This window comes from Anomalospiza imberbis, chromosome 1 (assembly GCF_031753505.1).
Source record: "Anomalospiza imberbis isolate Cuckoo-Finch-1a 21T00152 chromosome 1, ASM3175350v1, whole genome shotgun sequence".
NCBI classification, from domain to species: domain Eukaryota; kingdom Metazoa; phylum Chordata; class Aves; order Passeriformes; family Viduidae; genus Anomalospiza; species Anomalospiza imberbis.
Genome location: NC_089681.1, coordinates 146,037,564 through 146,065,217, shown reverse-complemented (window position 1 = coordinate 146,065,217; position 27,654 = coordinate 146,037,564). Strand labels below are relative to the sequence as shown.

The following is a 27,654-nucleotide window of genomic DNA, read 5'->3' as shown; positions in this document are numbered from 1 at the left end:
TTATTCGAAATTAATTACAGTTGCAAAACAATGGCTTAACTTTACCACCTCCTAACCCAAGCACTTGATCATTCAGTCTTAAGAAGGAAACAAAACCCAGCCTGCCTATTAATGTGCATTTTATTACAAGCTTCTTTTAATTATTTTTGGCCCCAGAGTGACATCTGTTTTCATACCTTAGTTCAGATATTCACTTGACAGCAGGAGGCTGGCAGGCAGGAAGAGCTCAAGAAACTAATTTTAATAAGACACAGTAAGAAAACCCGCAGAGCAGGGAAGGAATGACCCCAGACACAACAGCAGTGGAGATGCAATTACTGGTGAAAGCCTATTTCAGGAGACAGCCAGAAAGGAGCAGGTAACAGAAGAGATGCATGATTCAGTGAGATGAAGGCCAGAGCACTACTAGGAGAGATTCCACTCGAATGCAAACTGTTTATCCAATGTCTAAAAGCTGCTTGGTGCAACAATCCAGAGGAGTAGAGTGCTCAAGAGCGAGCACATCGGTCCCATGACGCTGATGCTGCAACTGCTGCACACACTCTGCAGAACTCCTTTTTCCAGACTAGGAATTGAGCACAGACACAGCAGAACCCTGCAATTAAATGAACTCACTCTGCAGAAAGCACCTCCAAAAGGGGTTTGCAGATGCTACAGAAAAGTAGCTAGTTCTGTTTTCAGCAGCCTCCACTTCATTACTCAAGGTGAGCAGAAGGAAGAGAATAACATGGATGAGCGACAACACTGCAACAAAACTGATTTCCAAAATAACATGCCAAAACTAAACCCACTGAATCAATACAGCTGACAGGCATCCATTTGCTACTCTAACTTAGTTTCTCCTCTCAGAGCACAGGTAGATGTTGGAACACAACCATTTATGGAATTCCAGCTTAACAAAATGAAGCTTGTAAGTGTAAATCATTAACTAAAGTCCCTTCTCATATTAGATCTTCAGAATAATTTCTCCATGTCCTTCTCCAAGCTCATCATATCATCCATAAAAGAAAACCCAGAACCACTCCTGACACTGATCAGAAGTAGGAATTATCTTACTACAGAAACATTATTGCACACACACTAGAGCTGAAAAGGAAAATCCATAATGTGTATGAAGATAACCAGTTTTTGACCATTTATCACATTCATGAGAGGCCTCTCAGCACTGTATTTCAGGCTACAATGAAAAACTCCACACCTATCAACAGGTAGCTCTCACACTTTTTGAGGAAATGTAGGTAGGTCATTCCCATCCAAAGAAATACTAAGCAGGATGAGGTCATTACTTAAAATTTTCTGTTTATTTTTAAGCTGAGCATTCTTCAGTTAAAAAGAGACTCTGGACTTCTTACATGGGAGTTTTTCCTTTCCTGCTCTGACTTCTGCTTGGAGGAAGGTCCTTTAGGGAGCCCTAAATAAAATAAATATCCCTGGCCTATGCAGTCCTCCTCCTCCGTGCACATACTGAGCCTACTGCCTGTTCCAGCTGCGGTGCCCTGGTGCTGTTTAACATCACCTCATTCACATCTAGACTTACACATCACCAAAGCAACGTTATGAAGCCAGTCCCAGACTGAACCAGTGCCCCACCAGTAAGAAGTTACACTGATCTTAGAGAATTCAGCCAGATATATGAAGATGTTTTAGGCTACAAACATGACCAGCACTTCTCTCTACAACAACAGCACCCTATCTAACACTGTCCATGCTAATTAAGTACAAAATAACTCATATACATTATTTTTACATAATGAAAATTAAAATTGCTCTTCACTTGACACCACTGTTTTATTTAGAAGTCACACCATCAGGCCAGACTCTGCATATCTCATTAGAGTACTACATAAATCATAAATCTTTCTAGCACCATTTTTTTCAATTCACCCTCTTAATTACATTCTAAATTAAATTAATGCCTTCTGTGCTTTCACATTCTCATTTGTGTAACCTTTGAGGAGAGGGGCTAACAAATCCACTTCACATACTGGATGGCATTCAGCACACACATTGAGCCTCATTTTTCAGCTCTTTTTATTAAGCTCCCTGTTTCAACAGAACTGCAGCATAATTTGATACACAAGATAGTTAGCAACTGTTGATGGATACAGAACTGGAAAGCTCACAAGAGCAAGTACTCCAAAGTAGAGACAGTCAGGAAAGCAGTTCTAAAGCAAGTTTCAAATTTCTCATTCAACCCACAATTTTAAGCATCAGCAAAGAAACTTTGAAAGTTTGACAAAAGATCATCAGTTACACTTTGGCTACAGCCACTTCATGAAACCGTATCAAGGCTTCAGAGGTGTTTCTCAACTTCTGAGCACCCACCTCCTGCTATCCAACAACAAAGTGAACAATTCAGATGTCTTTTACCCTCCCACCCCCAATATTAGCACAAATACCCCGACAGCAACCAGTGCAAAAATGTAGGTCATGGAACAGGTACTGCAACTAAGCTGCTGCATTTCCAGCTGCATCTCAGTTTTCTGTGATTCTCCTTCCCTGGGCCCTGCCATACACAAGCACTCTGGGCAGCAGGTTTTGGTCTGACTCTCACACTCACTTTTAACTCACACCCCAGGTTCCGAATCCAGCACTCTACCCCCTTTATGCCTGGCTTTCAAGTCAGGCCTAAAGGCAGGTTCTCATTTAGTCTGAAAGGCTAATAAGGTGACTGCTTTCTTTCAAAACCCACACCCTACTTTAAACTTGCTATTAGCCATGATCTTTTGACAGGCCCTGAACTCCTCTCACCCTCCCAGCGTGAGCAATCACAAAGCCTGAGCTTTAGAGCTAAACGAATTAGGAAACAAAGCAAAACAGAAGCTTGAAAAACATTAAAAAAAATTAAACTGCTAAATTTCCTAAAGAATTCGAATTATTTTATTGCAGGGTTTTAGAGAACACACAGATCTTCACCCTTATCAAGTGTCTCCACATAACTCCACATTACACTTTTAAAAAAGTGCAAAGGTGTTTCAAAACTGAAGGTTTGTCCTTTCAGATTTTTTTTAACCAAGAGATCCTTTTCATATACCTAAGTTTTTAAGATATTTTAAACAGATTTTAAAATGGCTTAACTGTTAATGATTCAGCAGGTTTTAGCAACCTGTATCTCACAGTAGCAAGCTTTAATGTAAAAATAAATAGGTAAATCGGTAACTTTCTACCTCTCCATAAGCATAACATGAATGCCTAACTAAAAAATAGTTGAACAGTGTGAGGAAAAAAAAAAAAAACCCTACAAGTTAGCAACAGATCCCCTGCACCAAATACTCATACTTAAGCATGTTCAAGAAGCACAAAGGCACAAGCATTTCATTGCAATTCAAACTCTGTCTGGACTCCAAAAAAAAATAAAAAAGGCAGCTCAAAGAATGCAATTGTTAAGAGCTTCCTCTTCTCACACACAGAGAGATTAAAATAAAAGGTGTTACTTTTCCAGACCAGTCCCACAACTGCAGGCAAACATGCTAGTAACCAAGAAGCTGCCTTATTAGCATACCAGCTTAGATTTATCTTCTCACAGAATGACTCAGCCTGCTATTCTCAAAGTTTTCCTTAAATATTTGCCCTACATTTTACAATAGGAGTTACCAACTACAGAAAAACACATCCCATGAAGTCTTAGCCACTTCACAATGCTGAGCACAGCGATTAAGCCATGCGTCCACATTTGCATCCACTAAGCTAATCCTTTCTGAAAATGAAAGCCCGAGATATTCGGCACGGATCTTTCAGAGGTGAACTGGCTGCTTGGTGCAAGCTGGAGGAAAAAGAAAAAACATCCACGCTTTCCCACAGCACGGTTTAGTGCCTGCGAGAGGGAAAAACTTGCCAGGAGTTGCCCAGTGAAAGCCCAGCACACTCTGTCAGAACTGCAGCTCTTCAGAGCACCGCAAAGAACAACCACAGAGCGCAGCCACATAAGGAAAATTCAGTGTACAGCTGCCGCTTTGAACAGATGCATGTGCCGCCGTGAGGAGGGGAAGCTTTACTTGAGCGAGCTTTCCATCACTGCTCTCAAAGTCTATATTTGGTATCGCAGACGTATTCGAGGAGAACGGGTGTTTTACGGGGAGGAGGAGGAGGAGGGGGTGCCATGAAGGCTGCGCTGCCCCGGAGCGGGACCCTGCCGGCGGCAGCGGCGGATGGGGCACGGCCCGGCGGCGGCACCGGGACAAAAGCTCCGCAGCCGGGATCGGGCTGGCTCCGCGGCCGGCGAGGCTGCGACCCGCCCCGCAAGGACACGGCCCGGGCACGGCGCATCCCCCGCTCCGCGCCGGGGATCCCCCGCTCCCGCCCGGACCCCGCCGGCCGCGTGGGTGTCCCCGGCCCGCCCCCGGCCCCCGTGGATTTTTACCTTCATCTTCGAGCTCTAGTTTCTCCAGCATCCCTTCGGAGGCGGCCGGGAGCTGCAAGGGAGCCGGAGCCGCTGCCGCCGCCTGCGGGAGGGAAGAGAGGAGAAGGAGATGAGCATCCAGGCGCGGACTCACCGGCCCCGCGGCGGCATCGGGTCGGGAGTGGCGGCGCGGAGCGGGCGGAGGGGAGGGAAGGCGGGACGGCGGCAGCTGCCCCTCGGCCTCCGCACACGCTGCCGCTCGCACACACCGCGGGGGGAGGAACCGGGAGGAGGAACCGAGGCTCGCCCTCCCGCAGCCCGTGAACCCCCGGGCTCGCTCGGGCTCCCCGGCCGTGCCTCCTGCGGGCGCCGCCTCTTCGCCGCTCGGCGGGAGCGGCTCCCCGGGCGCCCGTTCGCAGGACGGCGCTTCCCGCCACGCCTCGCCGCTCCCCCCTCCCCCCGGCGGCGCGGTTGGTACGTTCCGTTTTGCTGCAGTCGAGCCCGTTGGTCAGCGGCGGGAGGGGGAGGGAGCTACCACTTCCGCGCGGAAAAGGGAGGAGGAGGAGCAGGGGGAGGTTAGTGCCCTGAGAGCTCTGCCGGGGCAGCCGCTTCTCGCGGTCCGTTCCGCAGCCTCGGTTGTTCCCCGGGCTGCCCTGGATTAGAGCGGTGCGGCTGAAGGTGGACCGGGGGAAACCCTTCGCTCCCCCCGCCGGCGGGGCTTGGTACGCTCCCGAGCGTTCACCTGCGAGGCAGCGGCGGGGAAGCGGACGGTTCCACTGCGCCCCGGGGGGTGTACGGATGTCGAGGGGGTTTCCCCTGTGTGTGACGGGAGCTCCCGCAGTGCCCCGAGCCGCTGTCCCGGCCCCGGGGTGCTCTTTATCCCGGGATACCCGCTCTGTCCTGGCTACCGCCATCCCGCGGTGCCCTCTGGGCCGGGATAGCCCCTCTCTCCCGGGGTGTCCTCTGTCGGGATACCCGCTCTATCTCGGGATGTCGTCTATGTCGGGATATCCCCTCTGTTCCCGGGGTTCCCTATTTCGGGATACTCGCTCTGTCCCGAGGTGCCCTCTTTACCGGGGTACCCGCTCCATCCCGGGGTACCCCTCTGGGCACGGGCGCGCTGGTTTCCATGTAAAACAATTCCAGATTAGGTTACAATTCAAGATTAGCCCGAATGTCGGCGTCTCCCGGGAAAGCGGCGCGGCTCTGCCCTCCCAGAGCAGCGACTGAAGGACGGGGCTCGCACCGCGGGGCGCTCCAGTTTGCGAGGGATGGGGTTCACTGCAGCAGAGCCCCTAAGCCAGGCTGCAGCAGAAGCGAGGGAAATAAGGAAATACTCGACACGGATTCGTCATTCACATTTATTTTGACAGTGAGCTGGGGTAAAGCTTTAGCTGGGCTCCCTTAGCTGAAATGCGCAGGTCCCCACTGGCTGCTTGGGCAGCTCAGCAGGACCGGTTCAGACACGGATGCTGCAGAAGGGGATAAAGGGATTATTTCTTTGGCACTGGCAGCAGACGCGCGGGGATGGCGCTCCAAAGGAGTCACAGGAGTCATCAAGGAACATTTTAAACCTACTGGCCCCAAGGGGAAGCTCAGGCTTCAAAAGTTCAGCAAGCCCTTCAAGGAGGGAAGGTTGGTTAGACCTAGCAGAGCACAGTAATGTGCATAAAACGTAGGGAAATATGAAAGATAATGAGAATAAAACCATGATGGGGGAGAGAGCCAAAATTTATGGGAAAACAGGAAGATGTCTCGTAATTTCTCAAGTCTAGCGAAGCTTCGAGCAAGGAAAAAACTGCTGGTGATATAGCTTTTTCCTTTTCCCAAGCTACCTCTTTCTAAGGACACTTTTAAGGGTATGTGAGAATGTCAACAATAGCCAGTTCTTCTTTACTGTAAAGATCATTTGAAAAGAAAACTCTAAAATATTTCATTCATATTTTTAAGACACTTCTGGGATTCCAGTAAATGTTCTAACTGACCAGTCACACAAGATACCAACGTAGCTCATGTTAATTCATATTTTCAGCCTACTAATCAAAACGCTTCGGAAGATTTAATTCCGTCTGGGAGCTAGCTTTAAAAGCTCTAAATTATTTATCTTCCTTATCGTGTACCTTGATGCTGATAAGAGTTTTTAACATCTTTTCTTAATCAAAGGCAGAGAAGAAGATTACATATCTGACCGGAAATAACTGCCATGATTTTGTTTCTTTTTATTTTAATTTAGTCCCCTTAATTGTCTGGTGAGCACCAGCCATGAGGAAATACAACGCCGAGGTTTTTGTAGCTGGAAGTGGCACTGAGACTTGAAAGGTGTGCATTGAATTTCACTGCTACAGAACACGATACGTTTATAAGAAGTCAGTTAAGTCTATTTCATGCTATGAACCCAGGAGCTCAATGCAAGATCAGGGTTTTACAGTGGCAGAACCTACATCCAGACCAGGAGTACTATGAGAAACTCAGGATAATAAAAAGGCAGTAATTTAATATACAACAGAGATTTGTAATGGAAACGTGTGCCATCCACACTGCTCAAAAAAGAAACCCAAAGGAAATGGAGAACTGAAGGCTGAAACCCCATCCTTCAATGTGCCTGCAGTCTCACGATTTGTTTAAACCAATTTTGGAACAAGCTGCTGATCACGGCGTTCCCTTTGCTCCTCGCTTTGCATTCTGGCTCCTTTTGGCTTGTGGGCAACACAGTGAGTCAGAGCAGGAAACTGATGCAGCTGAAAAGCAAAGGGACTAAAAGAAAAGATTGGGTTTTATCCAGATCAGCTCCTGATCCAAGTCTCTGTTTAGTTGTATCAGCACTGGCACATGAATTGTGCAGGGCAGGAGTGACAGTGGGACCACACCTTCTGGGAGCAGCCCACTCTTAAGTCAGCCTAAATCATGGTCAAAACACTGTCCTGTTCACTGTGGACACGATTTGACAAATTAAAAGACGTTTTTAACAGTATTGTCTGTCTACAAACTCCTTCTGTCATTTTACAGCAGGATTACTGGCTAAAGATAAAGAAAAAATATTTCTTGAAAAGGAACTGTAATTTCCAAGAGGGTGATATTAAATCTTGTAGCGTTTCCTACCTCTTTTTTGTGACTATTTGTTTATTTGTTCTACTGCCACAGAAGGTTTCCCTGAACTATAACCAAGGGATTTATCCAAATTATGCTTCAAAAGTTTGCTCTCAGAGTGTGTCAGGTAACCCAATTTAACTGTTTGAGACACCCACTGTGACAGAACAGTACACACTTGTATCCTAAATATTGCCAGGTGACATAAATGCCAGAGAGAAAAGCTTAGAAGAGAAATATGCACAAACCCAAAACTGCCTGGATACATTTCTTCTTTGCCACATTTTTACAGGAACGTTATTTGTGCCAAAAAATGTGGACCTACAACATGACCTTAATACAGCAGTGGCATCAATCTTTGTAGACACAAAGTAAAACAATTCATGGCTGATAAACAGCAAAAGTCACAAAAGTAGATGTAAACAAAAGAGATTTTGGGATTTCTGTGAAGACTGGAATGTAAATTTTAATAGGTAACTGCTTACTTTGTCTGTTTTCTTTAGCTTCCTAGGGTAAAGGGAGTGAGGAGTGACTAATAGTCTGTGGAAGTAAAATCAGTCCTATAAATTATAGATGTACTTACAATGAATACATTAAAGTTTATCTGATAATCTGTTTCTTTTTTCTGGTAATCTAGGAGTCCTTTCAGGCCTGTGTCCTACTGAAGGAATCCCACCCTTTTCATAAGAACATGCAAAGTGTTTAAGTCATAGGGATGGTTCAGGGCTGTGAACAACAATTAACATCAGCAGAAAAGCATTTTTAATATCGTTTCCTGCCGTCTTGCCTTACAGTCTTTGGTGTAATTTTGATTCTGAGATGTGTAAGAGGCATTTTAAGCAGATATAGGAAAGAAGGATCATCAGCAACAGTCAAGGTGTGCAGCCAAAGCACTCTCAGCCTCTCTAGTGATTCACCCAGATTGTCTGGGTGAAACGACTGCTAAAGATCACAACAATATTCTCAAGGAGGGTGCCAAGCTGTCTTTATCTAAATGGAAGGGTTTAAGAGAGGGTTCCACAGAGGTCTGTGTTCTGTCTGACATCATTCAGTGTTTCCACTGATGACTCAAGGAAGAAATAATGAATAACCTGACCACATTTTCAAATGACTCAAAGTGGCTCAATGATAAAAGAAGTTGCTCCTTTAGGGACAGCCCTAGAACTTAAAATAATCTCGAGAATTGCTGCAGTGCTTTGAAAAACAGGATGCACTTTGATATGGGTAAGAAGAGTGTGTTCTACAATAATCAAATTCAAAAATAAAATGGGAAAGGATTCACTTCCAGCAGTCATGCAAGCAAAAGACCTGGGAGTGAAACTAAATGTGAGACTACAATGTCAGTTTCTTGGAAATTAAAAAAAACAAAAAACCCACACTATTTACAAATGTGTTATAGGTAAGACATGGAGCATCTGTGCTACACATTCTCTGGTTAGATGCCAGCTGGGATATTGCATTCAGTTTTAGGGATAAAACTCAAGAATGAACTAAAAGAGTCTAAAAAAGGGTAACAGTTGTGATCTACGCATTCAGAAAACATGACCTGTAAAGAAGAAGTTGAAAACTTCCCAGTTTCTTCATCTACAAAGGGAAAAATCCAAAAAAAAAAAAAAAAAAAAACCCAAAAAAACCAAAAAAAACACCACACAAAAACAACCTCCCCTCCCAAATAAGCCAAACTAAAACAGACAAAAAAAAACCCCACCAAAAACCCAAAGAAACAAACAACCCCCCAAAAAACCCCAAAAACCACAACATCAGAAAAAGAAGACTGAAGGAAAATACCTCAACAGTCTCCAAACATGATGTGTTTTTGCAAGAAGAAAAGTGGTTAACTATCTTCTGGGCCCACTGGTTATGGGATGAGAAGTTACCTACTTAGCCTCTAAAGAATTCTTAGGTCAGACTTTGGGAGAACTTTCTGAGTGTAACAGAAAGGAAGCACCATCACATTTTGCTGAAAAAAATTCTAAAATCTCCATCACAGAAGGTTTTTAGCAATGGATTAAAAAAACCCCATTTGTTCATTATTATTTCCATATAGTTGATTGTGTTGGTGGGGGAAAATGAATTTTTAATGTCCCTTCCAGGCTTGTTTTTTTTTTTTTTTGTTTGTTTTTTTTTTTTTTTTTTAGTTTCTATTTTTGTCCAATCTTTGGAAAAATATATACAGTCTTAGGATGGTAATTCAATGAGAATTCTTTTTATCTATGTTATGTACAAAACCCAGTTTTGTACATAAACTTTCCCCTTCCCTTCAAACAAGTAGCCTTAATTCTGAAATAGAAATATTCTAAAACAAATATTGTCTGAGTAATAATAAAGATTACATATCCGTCTTTGGTGACAGGGTAGGAATAGAAAGAACCTAAAAAAAGAAATCCTGCTGCAAATCATAAGTCTGTGCAGAGCAGACTTACTCAGGCATTGCAACAAAAATGTTACCTGTGCTTTATTTAAAAACAGGCATTTCCAGGTAAATTCAAGGCTGCCTTTCTCTTTCCTGATGGCTTTAATATGGATATGCTGGAGTGCCACCTGCATAGCTCAGCAGTAAAACTGAATGCCCTTCCCAGCACTTCAGAAAAAGAAAAAAAAAAAAAAAAAAAAAGGCTACTTACCTTATAAAACCTAATGGATTGAAGAGCAACAGAAGGAATTCCCATCTAAATGCAAATCAAGGCAAAGCCATTTTGAATGCAAGAGTAAACGACAAATGGTAATTTTCCCACCATTTGCTACTGCTCCCTACTACAATTACAGTTCTACACAACTGAAGTAGTTAACAACTCTTCTCCTGATGAGCTGTCAAAGAACAACTTACAATTTTTCCCAAATGTATGTCATAGATATGTTTATTCCCTTGCAATCTGTGTAAAATTAATTCAGAACACTTCCTGCTTATTTTTGATTTAATTTAGCCTGGTTTGTGAAGTGGAAAAGGACAAGTTACCAGGAAAAAAAAAAAAAAAAAGGTTTCATCTGCTGGTTAAACTGTAAATTAAACTCCTGCTTGTTTTTTGCTAAAGTGTGGTAACTGATACCAGTGGGTTTAGGACAGCTGAGAGCACTGGAATCAGTGAGGCTGAGGTCAGGATCCCAGCTTGGATCCCTTCTGTATCTGAAAGTGCCACCTGTGTGCTGCAAAGGCTGGCAGGGTGGCAGTCCCCGAGTCTGTCGGGTGTTTGAGGACACGGTTCTGGTCTCACCTCAAAAACCTCAAGAACCTCGGGGTGACCGGAGCAGCTGAGCAGGAACTGTAGTTTCTGCCATTTATTCTACGGAAACTCTGCTCCAAGCACCAAACAAACCAGTGAGAGGAAGGGGATGCCTCATACAAAATACCAGAGTAGAGTTTTTATTTCCCATATCCAGCAGGAATGTAAGAAAAAAATGCTTCAGTCTTAAAAGGCTTTTGAAATATCAAATGCTATAATCACGTCTGTGCCTAGCATGTGTAAATGAAGGTGGCGGCAGCTCAGATTTTACAATTTGTTTAGAACAGAGTAACCAAGCCCCATAAAAAAGCCTGGTACTGACAGTGTTCCCCACTGAGTCCTTATTGGATTCATCTGGGTGCTCTGTCCCTAATCTGAGAGGCCCTCAATGAATTAGGGACACAACTGTCCCACAGCAGGTTTGAAAGTGAGGGAGTATCTATTCTAAATGTAGTTCCAGTATGTACAGTGAGGCTGAAGAAACTCTAATGATTGATTTCATTTCAAAACAGCTCAGACAGAGTTTGCCACTGGATAAGAACTCTGTCCTGGAAGGATTTTTTTTACTTCATCTCAGTATCATCAGAATATGCCTCGCCCAGTGGTCCTAAGCAGGAGTCTTGTGGCATGAAATACAGAACAACTGCATATTGCTTTTACATTTTATAACTTGTAACCAGCCTCCTGCTACAGATATCCGTCCACATAACAGCTATGATATTAATTACTTTACAGAGCTGATTATTAGTGATAAGCAGTTGGGGATCTTTAGTAGGTCAAATGGATAACATAAATGTAACAACAATAAATTTTAGCCAAATCCTATATAAATAACAAAAATCAAAACAAAAAAACCAAAACAAAACAGAACCCAAACCAAACCAAAAAAAAAAAAAAACAACCACCAAAAAAACCAAAAAACCACAAAAAACCACAAAAAAACCCCAAAAAAACAAAAAAAAACCAAAAAAAAACCAGAAAAATGGAGTGCATGCTGCACTAGGAAAGATGATAAAAGATGATAAAATGGACAATCTTAATTTCTACTAAATCCTCACTGCAATACTGAGTATTGGAATCTGCTTACCCTGGAGATACATGAAAAAAATGTGCAGAGAGATTTCACATTTTTAGTGGTGAGCCCTTCCTAAATATTTCTGTATGGAAATGAACTTGAAGTTTAATCCCAGTGAGTTTTGTTCCTGACTTAATTGAGAAACAATAGATTTACAGAACTTTGATCTAACACCAGAAACAAAGAACCTGTGTTGCACAGTGTCCTCCAGCTCCTCAGTTTAAGGCAAAGAAAAATGGTCCCAGTGAGAGAAGAGTTAAGCACTTCTGAAAAATAAACTTCAAAGAAAGTAAAATATGAAGGAATAGACTAGATCCCAAGCTAAACTCCTAGAGAGAAATCAAGGCAGGAGTAGAAAAGAGGCAGGATTTGTTTACATAACCTCTAATCTGGAGCTGTGTCTGATCCTGTATCACTCTGCTACTCAGATAAGGTGGAGTTTAGAGTCAAGAATATCAGAGGCATTCTCTAGACAAGCCCTTGTGGCCAACATTCCTTCCTCAGATTACTCATGTTGAGTATAGGTGGAGTCCAAACCAAAATTATCAGTGTGACACGTTATTAATCAAACAGGCCAACAATTTAAATTCTGTCCTTTTGAACAACTTTCACAGTCAAGTACTCGTGAGGAACTAACCTGAGTTTGTTATGAATACAGATGTTACAAGTGTTCTACCTGACTGCAAACACAGGGATGCCACTGAGTTTTAATCTCTTCCAGAGTTTTTAAGTGTTCTTCTCTTAAATATTTGTTATTGTATATGATCAAAAAGATGTACTTCAGCTGTTTTTACACATATGCTGGAGTGCTCCTTAGGTTCTTTGAAATAGGACCAACCTCTTATCACACTCAGGGGGTCAGTGAAGAGCAAGAGGGAATTATTGCTGGAGAGAGCTGCAGCAATCAGCTACTAAGCATGATTATGGTAGATATTTTCTTGTGAAAAAATGTACATTAAAAAAAAAAAAGCAAACAGAACAGATTAAGATACAACTAATGGGAAAACACAGGTAAACATTCACTAATTTAAAGTGAATGGGAAAGAAGAAAGTGAGCCCACATTGATGTGTGTCTTCATTTGCTGGCATTGAATACAGGATTATTTGTGTTACTTAAAGTTATGCACTTACTTAAGTACTTTAGCTGGATTGAGGCCAGAGTACTGATGAGTAATCTGCAGAACCAAGGCCACTGAGAATAACAAATGAAAAAAAAAATACTCAGAGCCAAATCTGATTTAAATAAACACATTTACTATCTACCATTTTGCTTTCATCTTAGTGTTATATTTCAAAGCTCAGTCGTGAGTAGTGACTTCACTGAGCAAACACTTATTACACCAATTATAATATCACTTTCAGTGATATTTTTTTGAACTTAAAATGGAACATGTTTCCCCTAAAAAAGCCTGAAATTAGTTGATACTACACTTAAGGCTCAAGCAAACATCACAAAATTCTAGTAACCAAATAGTAGTCTTTCATCAAAATGTAATTTCAGAATCACAGAATGGGTTGGAAGGGACCTTAAAGATAATTTTATTCCAACCCCCCTGCCCTGGTCAGGGACACCTTCCACTAGACCAGGTTGGCTCAGAGCTCCATCCAACTTGGCCTTGAACACTCTCAGAGATGGAGTCCACAGCTTCAAGCCCAGGGCCTCACCACCCTTACAGTAAAAAAATTCTTCCTTAAATCTATTCTAAACCTTCCCTCGTTCAGCTCAAGACCATTTCCCCCTATCCAATCACTACATGGCATTGTGTAGAGATTCTCTCCAGCTTTCTTGTAGCCCCTTAAGGCACTTGAAGGTGCTCTAAGGTGTCCCTGAAGCTCTCTCCTGTCCATCCTGAGCAGCCCCAGCTCTCCCAGGCTGTCACTTTCACGACCGTCAGCAGTTCTGAAAGGCTGAAATCACATCTGTCGAACACAGGCACCAGATGTAGGGCAGAGTCACAAAGGTGCTTTTCTGAGAAACTCAGACAACCTTCAGCCCAGAGCTGAGTCATCCACAACCTCAATAAGTCTTCAAGAAATTGGCACAGACCTGGGCTGAGCAAATACCTCCTCTGTGGCACAAGGTGCAGGTAACTGCAGCCAAACAGAAAAGGAGCAGCTGCTACAGGTGGGTGGCCACTTTCTGCAGTGCTCATCACACTGAGGATCCCAGGAGGGCTCCAGAAGGAGCTTCTGGTAGCTCTCTCGAAGAGGCAGGCACAGATAACGATGTATTTTTTCACTGCAGTTCTAGGAGGACTTTGAACACAGAGGAGAACTTCCTTGTAGCACTTGGGGCTTGTGTGTTTGCATTAGATTTCAAGCCCACCCCACAGCTGACATACTCGAGGCATGAGTGCTACCAGGGGCCCCACTCAGGCTTGTGAGGGCTGTTAGCTCACAGTAGCTGCTGTTATGCACTAACAAACCAATATATTAATAAACTTCAACACAGAGACTACAGCTGACCTGTAATCTCCAAGTAAATTAATTTTTGACTAAAAGCTGTTTTTCAGATGGCACTGAATGTGCATAGCTTGAGGAACCTAACCCTCTTCCTGAATTCATTCCAGATGTACTGCTGATCACTCCAGGCCTTGTTTTTGTGTGCTGCTTCTTTTTTTTTATTGTTATGCACAAAAGAAATCTGCAATGACAGCGACATGCAATGGGTATCTTCCTTCTGCCTTGCTTGTTTTCCCTTTTCACAGCCTCGTAAGTACATCCTTCCCTCGTTCCAGGTACACTGCCAGTGAAAGCAGACTGTGCTCAGTGCTGGTTCTGTGGTTTGACACCCTCTGGAAGGACTGAAACAAGGGCCCTGCTGGGCAAGAAGCCTATCAAGCACATGAGCTCAATGTTTTTTCATGGCTACAGACAAGATCACAAAGGGACATGCAAATAGTGGTAAGGCTTTTCCCTGTATTCCAGGAAGTGGAATTTAAAAAAAACCCTGGAATTAGTTCCACACTGAGGACCAGGGATACACCTCCAGCAAGCCAGCCACCATGCTGACGTTCCTGCAGAGCTGCTGAGATGCAGATACAAAGGTTCATTCATGGGCGCTGGGTGCTTTCAGCGTGGAAATGGCAAATGCTGGCTTCACTGCACCTAACCTTAGATGCAGACTGAGTCTGTAGTTAAATGTCTGAGAAGAGCTGAAATTATTTCTTGACATGCCTCCCTGGGGCTCAGAGGAGCAGCTGACTTCACAGTGATCTTTTGTGTAAATCTTGATGTGCTCTGAAAGCATGAGGGCTTCCTGGCCACAGTACAGCCTGCAGCATGAAAGCCTGTTGCTACAAACTTTAAACACAACAGATTCTATCTATGGTTAGCTTATCTTAAGCCACTTGCAGCTCCTGTTCAAAAAATATCTGAGTTATGTAGAACTTTTTAATGTATTTATCACCATAACATTTCTGACTTAGAGCAGTGTAGCCCCATTTTTTTATAAATGGGAAACTGAGGCACTGAGAGACTAAGTGACTTAGGGCTGCACCAGTGATCTCTGATGGGGCAGATGGCTGCAGCCAGGCCTCTCTGATCAGCTACTGGCACTATTTTTCTCCTCTTCAAACTCTTGCTTTCCTTAATGACTCTGCAAATAAAACATTCATTGAATTCCATTATTTTTTTTTTTTCCCTGAAATAGCAACAGCCAAATCCTCGAGGGCATGAAAAAAAAAAAAGCATCTATATCTTCATAGTGTAACCTCTGTACCCATAAAATCTTTGATGATAGAAGCAACTACTTAATGACCAGTTCATATTGTACCATAGCCATGGAAAGAAAGAAAGTTGTGCACTCTCTGGGGCAACGATTTTGTATCAAGAACTGTGTGGCAGCAATGAGAGAAATGATTGTCCCTCTGCAGCCAGCACAGGTGAGGTCACACCTCACCTGCTGTGTCCAGTTCTGAGCCCCTCACAAGAAAGACATTGAGGGGCTGGAGCATGTCCAGGGAAGGGCAATGGAGCTGGAGAAAGCTCTGGAGAGTGAATTCTGTTAGCAGCAGCTGAGGGAGCTGGGGGTGGTTAGCTGGAGACAAGGAGGCTCCAGGGGAGACCTTATCACTCTACAGCTCCCTGACAGGAGGGTGCAGCCAGGTGGGGTCAGGCTCTGCTCCCAGGCAACAGCCACAGGACAAGAGGCCACAGCCTCAAGGTGCATGAGGGGAGGTTCAGTTTAGACATCAGGAGGAATTTCTCCATGGAAATGGTTGTTAAACATTGGAATGGAGGCCCAAGGAGGTGGCAGAGTCACCATCCCTGCAGGTGTTCAAGAAATGAGTGGATGTGGCACTCAGTGATCAGTTGAAAGATCAATGATCTTAGAGGTCCTTTCCAGCCTGAATGATCCTGTGATTCTGTATTCCTCACAGTGCTTCCTAAGAGATCAGCTTTGGCAGTGTCCTGTTCCTGTGTGCAGGATGTCTGTTGGGATTTACTTTTGTGCAGTTCTTTCTGGCAGGCTCAAGGGAAAGGGGTAGGAGAGGGGTCAGGTGTCTTCTCTCATGAGCCATGTCTCCATCAGTAGCTGTTCCCATTTACACAAGGAGCTCCATCCATTCACACACCATGAATGTTTCCAAGTAAATACAATCCTGACACCCAAAGAAATGCCAGGCACACAACAGCAGGCAGAGAGCAATCTTCCAGCTGCTGCCCTCCCTGCCACTCACTCAGCAGCAATTTTCCATTGTCACCAAGAGCTTCTTTCCTTTCCTTTTCCTTTCCTTTCCTTTCCTTTCCTTTCCTTTCCTTTCCTTTCCTTTCCTTTCCTTTCCTTTCCTTTCCTTCCTTTCCTTTCCTTTCCTTTCCTTTCCTTTCCTTTCCTTTCCTTTTCCTTTCCTTTCCTTTCCTTTCCTTTCCTTTCCTTTCCTTTCCTTTCCTTTCCTTTCCTTTCCTTTCCTTTCCTTTCCTTTCCTTTCCTTTCCTTCCCCTTCCTTTCCTTCCCCTTCCCTTCCCCTTCCCCTTCCCCTTCCCCTTCCTCCTTCCCTCTCCTCTCCTCTCCTCTCCTCTCTCCTCTCCTCTCCTCTCCTCTCCTCTCCTCTCCTCTCCTCTCCTCTCCTCTCCTCTCCTCTCCTCTCCTCTCCTCTCCTCTCCTCTCCTCTCCTCTCCTCTCCTCTCCTCTCCTCTCCTCTCCTCTCCTCTCCTCTCCTCTCCTCTCCTCTCCTCTCCTCTCCTCTCCTCTCCTCTCCTCTCCTCTCCTCTCCTCTCCTCTCCTCTCCTCTCCTCTCCTCTCCTTTTTGAACCTTTAATATTTTCCTCAACTCTTTTATTCATTCTCTGCCCTTCAGCTTCCTTTCTTGTATTCAGTACCTGCTGTTGTAATTTAAAAATATTTTAATAGACCATAAAAATTGCACAAAGACCCTGATCCAGCAAAGTGACTCGACACACACAGCTTTAAGTGCTCCAGTACTGTTGACTCCAGCAGAGCTACCACTGTGCTTAAATCCAACCACACATTTAAGTGTTTTACTGGATCAAGGCCATCACCACACTGACATCAGCCAGAACAAAACAGCACCTGAAATTCAGCAACATAAATACATAGCAACCCCAACCAAAGCAGCACTGTAACCTTCAGGTTACCTCTCCGCAGTGCCTCCTGTCATTGCTAACCTCTGTTATGGCTACACTCAGAATCTCTTCTGCAAGCATGCACTGGAAGTAGTGTTTAGGAACAACCCTGCTTAAGCCAAGGCTTTCTTAGAGTTTTAGAATTTGCCTGGCCTGTTTTGCTTGATCAGGCTTTTGGACACTAGGTCCCCAGGGCAAAAAGCATGTTTATTTTTCTGCTTGAATCATATGTGCTCATATACCACAAAATAGCAGTTAGTAACTTTCTGTTCACAGGTACAAGGAAGAAGATTCTTACATACCACAGATGACCTGATTTGTGCAGTCATAAGTGAAAAAGTATGATAGATCAAAATTTCAAAAGTCCAAGGTATGAACCTTAGCACTGGCATTTTACTGTAACCCTAAATATGCAAAAAGTCTAAAGTAATCCCTCCCCTCCTGAATTCTGCTCCCTCCCTTTCTTTTGCTAACCTTCTGCCTCCATTACTTTTTCTCTTTTATCCTCTGTTGATTACTTCCCTGGTTTACACTTCAGCTTATGAGTTCCATATGGTTGGAGCCTTGTCCTTTGTTAATCATAAAATAAGATTTTGTACACCTTGGGCCAGTACAAATCATTATTGTCTTCCTATAAATGTCTTCCACATAGCCCCACCCTCGGTTCCAGCTGAGAACTGAGCTGCTGTTGTGAACAAGCTCAAAGAATAAATATTTTGCATTCATTTCACCAGCACAATGGAAACATTTTTCCAGGCTGCTGCCAAGATGGTATCTAGTCCTCCTCTGACTCAGCAGCCCATGCAGCTGACTTTCAAAAGGCCAAACTTGTTTGATTGTAATCTTAAAAGAAAAAAAAAAGAAAAAAAAAAGAAAAAAACACCAAACCAAAAAAAAAAAAACCCACAACAACCATTTGCATTTTTAAAGAGCTGTATTGCTCTCCTCTTGCACAAGCAGGTAGTGACACTAGAAAATGTGAAAGCTGGGAGGAAGAAGCTGAACAGCAGTTAGCCCTTTTTGGGATGTCCCTTTTATGTCTTCCAACCTCACCAGTTTATTTCATCCAGTCAGAGAAAGAGCTTGGGGAATGTTATGAGGAAGTGAGAAAGAAATATGACTGCTGTACACAGAAAATTTCCTCCTGGTATCAACCAGACTTTTACATTCTTTAAAGCTCTGGCGGCCATTAAAGATAGTGTATCTAAAATTAAAATACAGACAAAACTGGGTTAAGAGAGATGAAGATGGCTAGGAATTCTAAAAGGACCCTTCCATAAGAATGTTTTCCTTATTCTTATGTCACTTTCCCTCTAGTCCAATCAGAAGCAGGAAAGGTGCAACCAAACAGGTTCAAAGCTGTTTATCTCTCCTCCATTCTCACGGGAAAGCTTTGCTCTGTAATCCCTACTGCTTTGTGAATAAACAGCCCTGATGGTGAATAATTTTAGTGTTCCAAAATTGTCCAGATACAGCTGGTAAGAAACTGTCAGTGACCCTGCATGAAACTGCAGCTTTATATTAAATCACAGAGTAGGCATCCAGCTTCTAATCACTGATGGAGGTTACTCTTACCAGAAGTTCTGATATTCCAAGCAGAATAACAGGATGCTTATTAAATTAACAAGTCTAAAATTCAAAATAAACCATGCCCTTAGAAATCAGTTCAATGGGTAAAATGAGGCTGTCCCTCCAGCACCCTCTTACATCATGGTACTTAACCAAAAGATATCTATTTATACAGACACACGAGGCCAGATTCTTAGGTTTAAGCCTTTTTATACCATGCACAGTGCAGGATTTAGGGTGATAAAAGTAATTTAGGTTTAAGCTACTAACTCTGTCTTCAGGGTGCTGGGGTCATGATTTTGGTACCAATGAGTATCTTAAAAAAGCCCCAGAGATGCTCTAGTTTTAATTGCCTTAGCTGCTTATAGCCTTATGAGAGCTGTCAAAGCAGCTGTGAATTGATTGGACTCAGCATTCTGGCTACTCATCCTTTCCACCTCACCTTCCTCCTTTTGATCTAGGACTAGGAGGAACAGGAATTGTAGGACTTCATGTCATTAAAACACATTCTCCACTGAGTGAACCCATAGATAGTTGATTAAATTATTTCTGTAGCTGCAGAAAAAGCCATAAGTCGACACAGACGCACATTTCCTTAGGGAAGAAAAAAAATCATCTATATGCAATAAATTTTTTCTGCATTGTAAGACTGATTGCACAAATCTGGAAGCTGCAACCAGAATACAAATATATGAGGACACCAGTGTTTCAGGAGGTTGTGGTTGAACATTTTTTCTTTTAAAACCAGTAAGTAGCTTAAAAAGAAAACAACTCAACAAATTAACCTATATAAAAGGGATAGCAAGATGCTTTTTTGCATATTTTAAATACTAAAATGGGAGAAAAACACCAAATGGGATACAAAAAATACGACTAATAGGGAGAAATGAAGTCAGGAAACAGAATATTAATGGAATGGGAGCTGTGATTAAAAAATAGTGTGATATAGCTAAAGCTTTCTCTTTTTGTAAAGTTCAGGTTCATTTATTCTGTATGTCCCACTAAATCTCACTATGGACTTTCCAACTATATTAAATAATTTTCCTGTGGACTTATGTTTGATTCAGTGGAGGCACCATCATGCTCATGCTTCAGTCAAAGGAGACTGAAATCAAACCAAGTGGGCTCCAAACATTTTCCCAGCAGTATTTTCATAATTGTTGTAGGGTTCATCAAAGAGTGATTACTTTACTAGGTTTGCAACTAATTAGTAATGTGACCACTATTGGAGAAAGATTTTAAATTTAAACACATTTTCACATGGATAGCAACAGCTCCTGTAGGGAAAAAGGATTAAGCAAGGATAGCTTGTTACAGCTCCTGAGATCTCTTAGGGAACACAATCACCTCCCAGGAGTGCTGCTATTAAGGCATTTAAAATGAGCCTGGACACAGCAGCACTGCCAGAGCTTTGTCCCTGGTAAATGACAGCCTTTGGGGCTCTAATTTTGGTGATCAGTTTACTGTGGTGTGAATCACAGTAACGTCTTGGCACTCTCATACACTGCCTTAAACCACACAAATACTAAAATAAGGAGTTCTGGTACATTGGAAATCGGGATTCCTTTTTTCCCCAGCCTGTACTTTTTTTTTTTTTTTTTTTTTTTTTACCACCTCAGAATCAAAGAACACTTTTCTGGTCTCCTCATCAGATTTCAATCTCTTTACTCACCCAGCAGATTACGGAGCTCTGATAGGTGGTATGGCTTTTTAGAGAGAGCCAAACCAGAGGACCTGCTGCACACATCCTGGTTCCCAGGCTCCCTGCCAGGACAGGGTGTGATGTAACAGCCTCTGTCTCACGCTGAACAAGTTAACAGCCCTGTTTTGGAGTTTACTACATTTGGCTAAGAAACAGCATGAATAGCTTTGCAGGGAAGTGCTACTGTTTAACAAGTGAGTAGCTGCAGGAACAATCTGGTTTCTCCCTTTTATCCAGGGCTGGAAGAGAGTCCCAGCTGTACATTACATCTCTCTTCTCCCATGTGCTGGAGCAGCAAGGACTGTGTAAAACGAATACAGACCAGCCTCCCTTCTGTGTCCTCTGTCTGCAGTTTTAACAGGATTCACTCACACAAGCTAAGAGTAAGTCTCTGACTAACTTCTGGCTGACTTTTCCTCTTGTTAAGAATGTTCTGGGAAATTACTTGGCTTGGAAGTTCTTTGGAGGACAGTGGCTCACTAGACAATCATATGGAAAGGACCTTTTGTAGGCATGTTCTGCCTTTGTCACTTCTTGTGAGCAAAAGAAGCCCCAGCTTTGTTTTCCACCAAAAGAGACCTCTCCGGTCTGGAGCCAGCAGCACCTTCTGGCCTGGGCTCCTCTCATGCTGGGAAAGGGGAAGCCAGGAGATGAGGTAGCACAGAAATGCTTGTGTTTGCAGTGAGTGCTATTTGCACAGTGTCTTAGTGTCAGGGCAAGAAGAAAGGATGAAAGAAAAGGATACAACCACACAATGCCCAAAGTACCACATTCCACTTCAAAATACAGACAAGGTGGAAACAGGGCGAACAGGTTCAGGACTGAATTTGCAACTTCTGCATTTCCTTCATGGTCTGTAATGTCACACAAGAGAAGAGTTATCATTTACCACTTACTGCCTGAAGGTTACACCATCCAAACAACACAAGGCCAAAGTACAGAATAGTGAACTGCATTGTAAGACACCAAATTGCTCCTTTGCCGTTTAATGCAGCACGCAGTAATCTTAAGGCACAGCTTTGATCTCTTATCAGCTGAATCTCTCATTATAACCTTCAAACTCAGCCACTAGGGACACCTACACACGCAGGGGAGAGCCTGGCAGAGCTGCTGCAGTGGTGCCTGGATCAGAAATGCAGCAGCAGGAGTCAATCCCTCCCTTCCCAGTCAGCCCCAGAGGCTCCTCAGCCCCTTGGGCCCTGGTTCATCCCCTGCAGACGCCTCTCTGGGGGACACAGAGACTACTGGAGCTGCTGCACTCCCAGCTTAAGCAGCTCAGAAAGGTTTCTAAAGTTAGGTGGGATAAATCCAGACCTTGCTGATTACCACAGACACCCATTTAGCATGAGGTTAATTGCTTAGCTTTGTGTTCTGTGTTGAGATGATACTTGCTGAAGGAGGATCTCCTTCTCCCACTCTTTATTCCCCTCCCCAGAATCATAGGCTTAAAAATCACATGAAAATACCCACTGTTGGAAGTGCTAGTAAAACATGAAAAGTTTTGGCTACATCTGCTGGGAAATAAGTATTTTTATTCTTCTCTCCATGTCTTCTCTCTTACTGAACAGATTTAACCATTCTGCACCCATGTCTCAGGTAAAAAACAATTTCAGAACCAGCTTCAAATGCCATTAATTATAAAAATGGGCTAATGCCAAGTCCTGATACTATATATCTTCCTAGAGTTATCTGTTCTTCTGGTTTGTTTTTGGTTTTTTTTTTATTTTAATAATATTTCCAGGTCCGGATCCAAGGGTTCCTCTTCCCTATTGCAATACATATAGCAATTATGATTAATTTATAATAGACCTGGGGTCTCACACATTATCATTACTAGTTAAGCAATGTAATAAGAAAATGAGATTTAAGTTGACAGAACCCTGTAGATAAGAGTCAGCTTCTCATTTCAGATATCAACATAGAAGATTCCATATCATTGAACTGAATACCTAACAGAATGGCCACTATGAAACCATTTATCATAAAATTTATAGTGTGTTTTTAAAATAACGGAAATTGTTCTGCCAGCAAATAGTGATGTAAGTAAAGAAGAAACTGAGTTTGCCTCTTACAGATTTGTTTATGGCACATGATTGTGAAATGATGTATTTATTAACACAGAAGTCAGAATAAATGAAATGTTTGGAATACAGTACTCAAGTCAAGAATGTTTGTATAGTGCTGTTGTATTTGCAAAGGAATGTTGGGTCAATAATTTGCAGGGATCAAAATACATGACAGTGCTGAGAGAACACCCATCAGCTTCAGATTCATGTGCTTCTGCAGGAACTCAGCCTTTCTCTCTAACAGTTTCTCCTTCTAGAAGAGAATGGCAAATTTAATCTCTCTTTTCAGTCTCTGTTGAAAATTAAACATCCAGAGCTTTGTTCCTCACTGCTCTGTGGCTGTTGACATTTGTTGCCAAGTAAACCAAAACCCTAATGATTCACTGGCAGCCCTGCACACTCACTGCTCTCAGACATAAATGAGTACAGAGGGTACCAGACAATCAGGTGCTACACATCCCACATATTTCTGTATCTTCTGAACAGGAGAGAACTGAGTTCAGCATTCTGAGTTACTCCCCAGACTCTCTCTTGTACATATATACAGCCACAACTGTTCATAAAAACCTGCTGAGAATTCTGTTTCTTTATTCTGGCATCTTCTACTCAACTTCATGTTGTCTGAATCAGCAAGTAATCAAAAACAAAACAAACTTTTCAGTCTTTCAGTCAGTGGAATGTGCTAAGATTATGCTGTTTCCTCACTTCTATTCTAACAGGTACAAAAGACTCTTCTGTAGCTGCATGACACAGATGAACACATTCATATGCAAATAATATAACTGATTGACTAAAACCTATCCAAAATATTTTTGTATCCTACAAACTTTTGGGTTTAATTATGTCTGCATCCCGAGAATATACTGACATGGAAGGGCAGTGAGCTGGCTGCAGAAAAGTTACTGCTGGAGTTCCCTAACTATAAATGTAGGACTTATTTTATTTAATAATTTAATAATTTACTTTTGCATAGCAGAAGAACAGAAAGTCTGTAATTTGTAGGGAGAGTTCAGCTTGCTTGATCTAAAAAAACAAAGGCTGGCTACTGGTACAACAGGATGTAGCAAACAATGAATGAAAAAGGCCATTATTTATAAAAGCAAATAGTTACAACCTGTCCATGAAAAAAATTATGTTGAAAATCAGAGATTTCCTAGCCTTTACAGAAGAGGCCCCCAAAATAGGGCAGGTGCTTTATGGGATGTGTGTGAAGGACTTGAAAGTAGCAGATGAACTCTGATACAGGAACCAAATGCTTTCAGCATCACAACAGCTGCTACTACTGGAGGTACCTCACACAAAAGCAAAAAGGCTTTGGGATTGCTGTGTTACTGTGTTCAGATCCTGGAACAGCTTTCCCATGGGTGAGTGGGAGGAAACTTCCTGCTTTTAAATAAATTACTGAGAACTGGAATGAAACAGAACTCGTAGCTGTTCCACAGAGCAACTGACCTCATGAACCTGTATGCCCTTTACAGTTCTAGATTTCTAGATACAAAAAAATGTTGAAGATTTTATATTTTGGAGGGGAAAAAAAGGAAGAAAAGCTGGGCAAGACAGATGCAGGGTAGTTTACTCTGGCGACAGATCACAGTCTGCTGGTTCCATGAGTCAGAGGAATGGAAAGATACAGGTAATGTGAAGGAATTTACACAAAAGGAGAAGAGGGGGAAAAGGCAGAGGAGAAAGAAAAGGAGAGTGGTGCCTCTGAGGCTCAGGCTGGCCAAGGGAGAGGAGAAGAGGCACAGAGCTGTGCAGTACTGGAGAATATCAGAGGCTGGAATTCATGTGCTCCCAGGAACTGCTGAGCTCATGCATTAGCAGGAACAGAAGAAACCACTCTTGTGAAGACACCTTTGCTATGTGGGAGGCTGCCCTGGTAGTGCTGCCCTTCTTTTTCTACTCTCTGAGCTGGGGCAGGAGGTGTGATAGCAACGTGTGCTATTAGTCACCAGCTGTCCCAGTCATCTCAGACTCCAGAGGCAGCAGGAACCCTGAGCCCCTGCAGCTCAGACTGTGAATTTCTTTTTTTATATGCTCTCTTTGGCTGCTAACTCTCTCATCAGCTCTTCTTAAGGGAGATAAAAGAAAATCCTAAATAAAATTATATCCACCTCTAGGGTGGTGTCTCAGCAGTGTATCCTGTGATCTGAAGCCACTGCAAAACTCTCTTTGAAGGCAGTGCAAAGATTAGTTATCATTTGAGTAAACCAGAAGGGAGCCACCACCTCTGGATTCCCAGTGGCCTCTGAGCCAAACCCTGAAGTAAACTGAAGGAAAAGGCCTTGTTCCCATCTGTGCCACAGTATGGACACCCACACTGCAGCCATCAGCTGTGACACAACACACAGTCCAACACAGCCCCGTACATTTCCCATGGCAAACTGGACACAAGCTTTACTTACAGATTTTGAGGTAGCACAGGGAGCTGCTGTCATGATGGGAGGCTTGGCTGCACTTTGTGATGGAGGCAGAGAAAATCTCTGCCCCGTGTCCGGAGGTGAGGAGCAGTGAATTCTTGTTTCTGGTCTCTCAGGGTCATGCTTATAGGATTCAAGAGGAAACGTGGGCTGCTTGGTCCCTTGTGTTGGGGTAGATGGAGAAGAGGAGAGGCCAGAGGCTGTGAACAACAAAAATGACCAGAGATCAGTTCCGGTGAAAAGCAGATGGAGATCTCAGCTTTACAGAAATCCTGTAGTTTTTCATCACATTTCCCCAAACTAAAAGTAGGGATCTCAGCTCTTTGTTTATGAAGGGGAATCTGTGCCTTGCCATTAAAACTCTTTTAAGCTGGCTGAACTGTCTGATCCACTACAGGGAGGCACAGTGGCAAGATGGGAGTGCTGGAGGTTTGTCTTGTGCTAACCTCCTGTCTGATTGCCTACTTCTAAAATGACACTCAGCACGGGTATTACTTTATTGTTGTCATTTTAATACTCCTGTGAGTCTCAGGATTATCTCATGACACATGGCTCAAAACCTTTAATGGTTGCTTTTTCTTCCTTTTCATTATTTTAACAGTATCTCAGCCAGCAGTAAAAATACAATTAGGAGCAGAGACAAAAAAGAAACAGAGCACATTTCTCCTAAGCCTCAGTTTGCTTTCTGTAAAGCTCTTGTACAGCCTTTGTACAAACTAAAATTGTTTTCAGCTGCCTTTGAGGAGAAAGATTGATTATATCTTTTGCCAAAAATCAGTGTCAGCAGCAGATAATTGTTCTTGTGAGCACCCTGTTTTTATTTGACACATGTATGCACCCCAGCTGTATTTTTGGTTACGTTCCTAGTTCAGCTCTGAATTGTGAACAAAGAGATTTAAACTGTGTTTATTACCCATTTAAGAACCAGCAGACATCCACCACCACTCAGAAAATTCAGGTTCCAACATCTATGTTTCTGGTTACATGTACATCAGCAAACCAAGGGTGGTTCTCTGGTGCCAGCATAAATCAGGACAGACTTAGATGCATAAAAACCATCAGGCTGAACTGGGATGTGTATTTTTAAGTGGGCTGTAAGACCTCTGAATTTGGCTCATTTCTTGTGCTTCCATAGATTTGTGTAGATGATCACTTAGTCCAAAGGGGACTCAAGCCCATCAAAAGAGAGGAGATTAACGAGCATGAAAGCCCAGGTCACTCAAAGGAGTGTTTGGGAACACAATGTTGCATTTTCATGGTAAGTCTGGCTCCTTGGTGTGAGCTTTCAGGGCTCCACCAGAGATTATTGCACCAGGTTTTTTCCTGCATTATTATTGCATTGGGTTTTTTCCTGAGTTCCTAGACTTGGAACACTGGACATCCAACAACTCAGAGAGGGATCTATTACTTGAAGAAACTTTTACTCCTGACCTATCTGGGGAAGAGTTGGCATAGTCTGTGTTTAAAGGAATTAACATGTAATACAGATAACTGTTCTTTACCTATTATAATTCTTTGAAAACAACTTTTCTTGATGGCTTTTACATAATAAGAGACTTAACTCTATAATAATAGAGTCACTCAACATGAAACCTGCAAAATAATTAGGCTCTGATATGTTATATTAATAGGGGGTTTAGTGGTACACAGTACTGTATTTATTTCTTTCAAAGAAAATCTTAATTCTCACTGATAAATTTCAGCTCTGCTGGAATCAAAAAGGACCCCCTACTCAGCCCCTATCTTTGATCCTGTTCCAAACTTGCAGCTGGTCTTCCATTTAATTTGATATTTAAGGAGCCCTGCAGCTCTGCCAGTCGAGCAGCAATACCTCAGGCCCAGAGGAGACTGGGGTTGGAGGCAGGTACAGATGTTGGCAGATGTGACATGCCACGGAGTGAGGCAGGAGTAACCACCCTGGCATTCTGAATGTCCTCAACCCCTGCTCATTTCAGGGGGCTGGAGAGTGTGTTCCACTTCCTTAAGGATTGAAAGGACACCTAACTTGCCTGTTCAGATTTTGCTCGCAGACAAATTTAAATAAGCATCTCTGGGGAAGATGCTCCTCTGTGTTTTTATTGAACAAATGTTCCCTGAGTGCTCAGACTGAGAGCTGAGATAGCTGTAATTGATGGAAATGGAAAACCACTAAAAGGGAGAAAAACACCATTAGATCTTAAAGTCTTGCTGCTGGGATGTGTTTATTGTGTGCTAATGTATTCAGCAAGTCCACAAGAACAATTTCCAGTTCCGAGAGGCTCTGCCAGAAGAGCTTTTACCAGACATACAGAAACCACACACTCAGCAGCCCAGCAAGGCTGGCCTGCCAAGAGCAGAGGACATCTGTAGGACACAGGGACTCGTGGATCAAAGGGGACCACGGAAGTAACACCTCTTACATCCTGTGAAAACTGCTGTCACCTCATCACCTGTAACAGCCCAGGCAGGACAGACAGCGTGGTTTCCATCTTTATAAGAACTTTCACTGGTGGTGAATCTCCTTTTGGATGCCAGCCTTGGATACTTGGCATGAGTTTTTATGGATGAGGAGCATCTGTGACTCCAGCACACTGAGCCTTAGAACTGTTT

General features: G+C 43.0%; 1 protein-coding gene and 1 long non-coding RNA gene across 7 annotated transcripts in view; one reads left to right on the top strand and one right to left on the bottom strand.

The window, feature by feature from the left end:
• PRKAG2 (protein kinase AMP-activated non-catalytic subunit gamma 2) overlaps nt 1–27,654 on the bottom strand; it is a 210,604-nt gene that overhangs the window by 42,969 nt on the left and 139,981 nt on the right. For 4 of the 6 annotated variants that reach the window (XM_068175001.1, XM_068175009.1, XM_068175025.1 and 1 more), the window contains 2 exons: nt 25,051–25,265; nt 4,361–4,442 (listed from right to left, as the gene is read on the bottom strand). In XM_068175001.1, coding sequence (XP_068031102.1) covers nt 4,361–4,442; nt 25,051–25,265 — 297 coding nt within the window. Of the gene's footprint in view, nt 1–4,360; nt 4,443–4,608; nt 4,793–25,050; nt 25,266–27,654 lie in introns of those variants that run through there. The other 2 variants (XM_068175030.1, XM_068175039.1) reach the window with 2 other exon arrangements.
• LOC137463716 (uncharacterized) lies at nt 4,681–21,152 on the top strand. Its single transcript, XR_010993966.1, has 3 exons — nt 4,681–4,813; nt 14,461–14,626; nt 20,817–21,152. It is a non-coding gene; the product is annotated as an uncharacterized lncRNA (long non-coding RNA).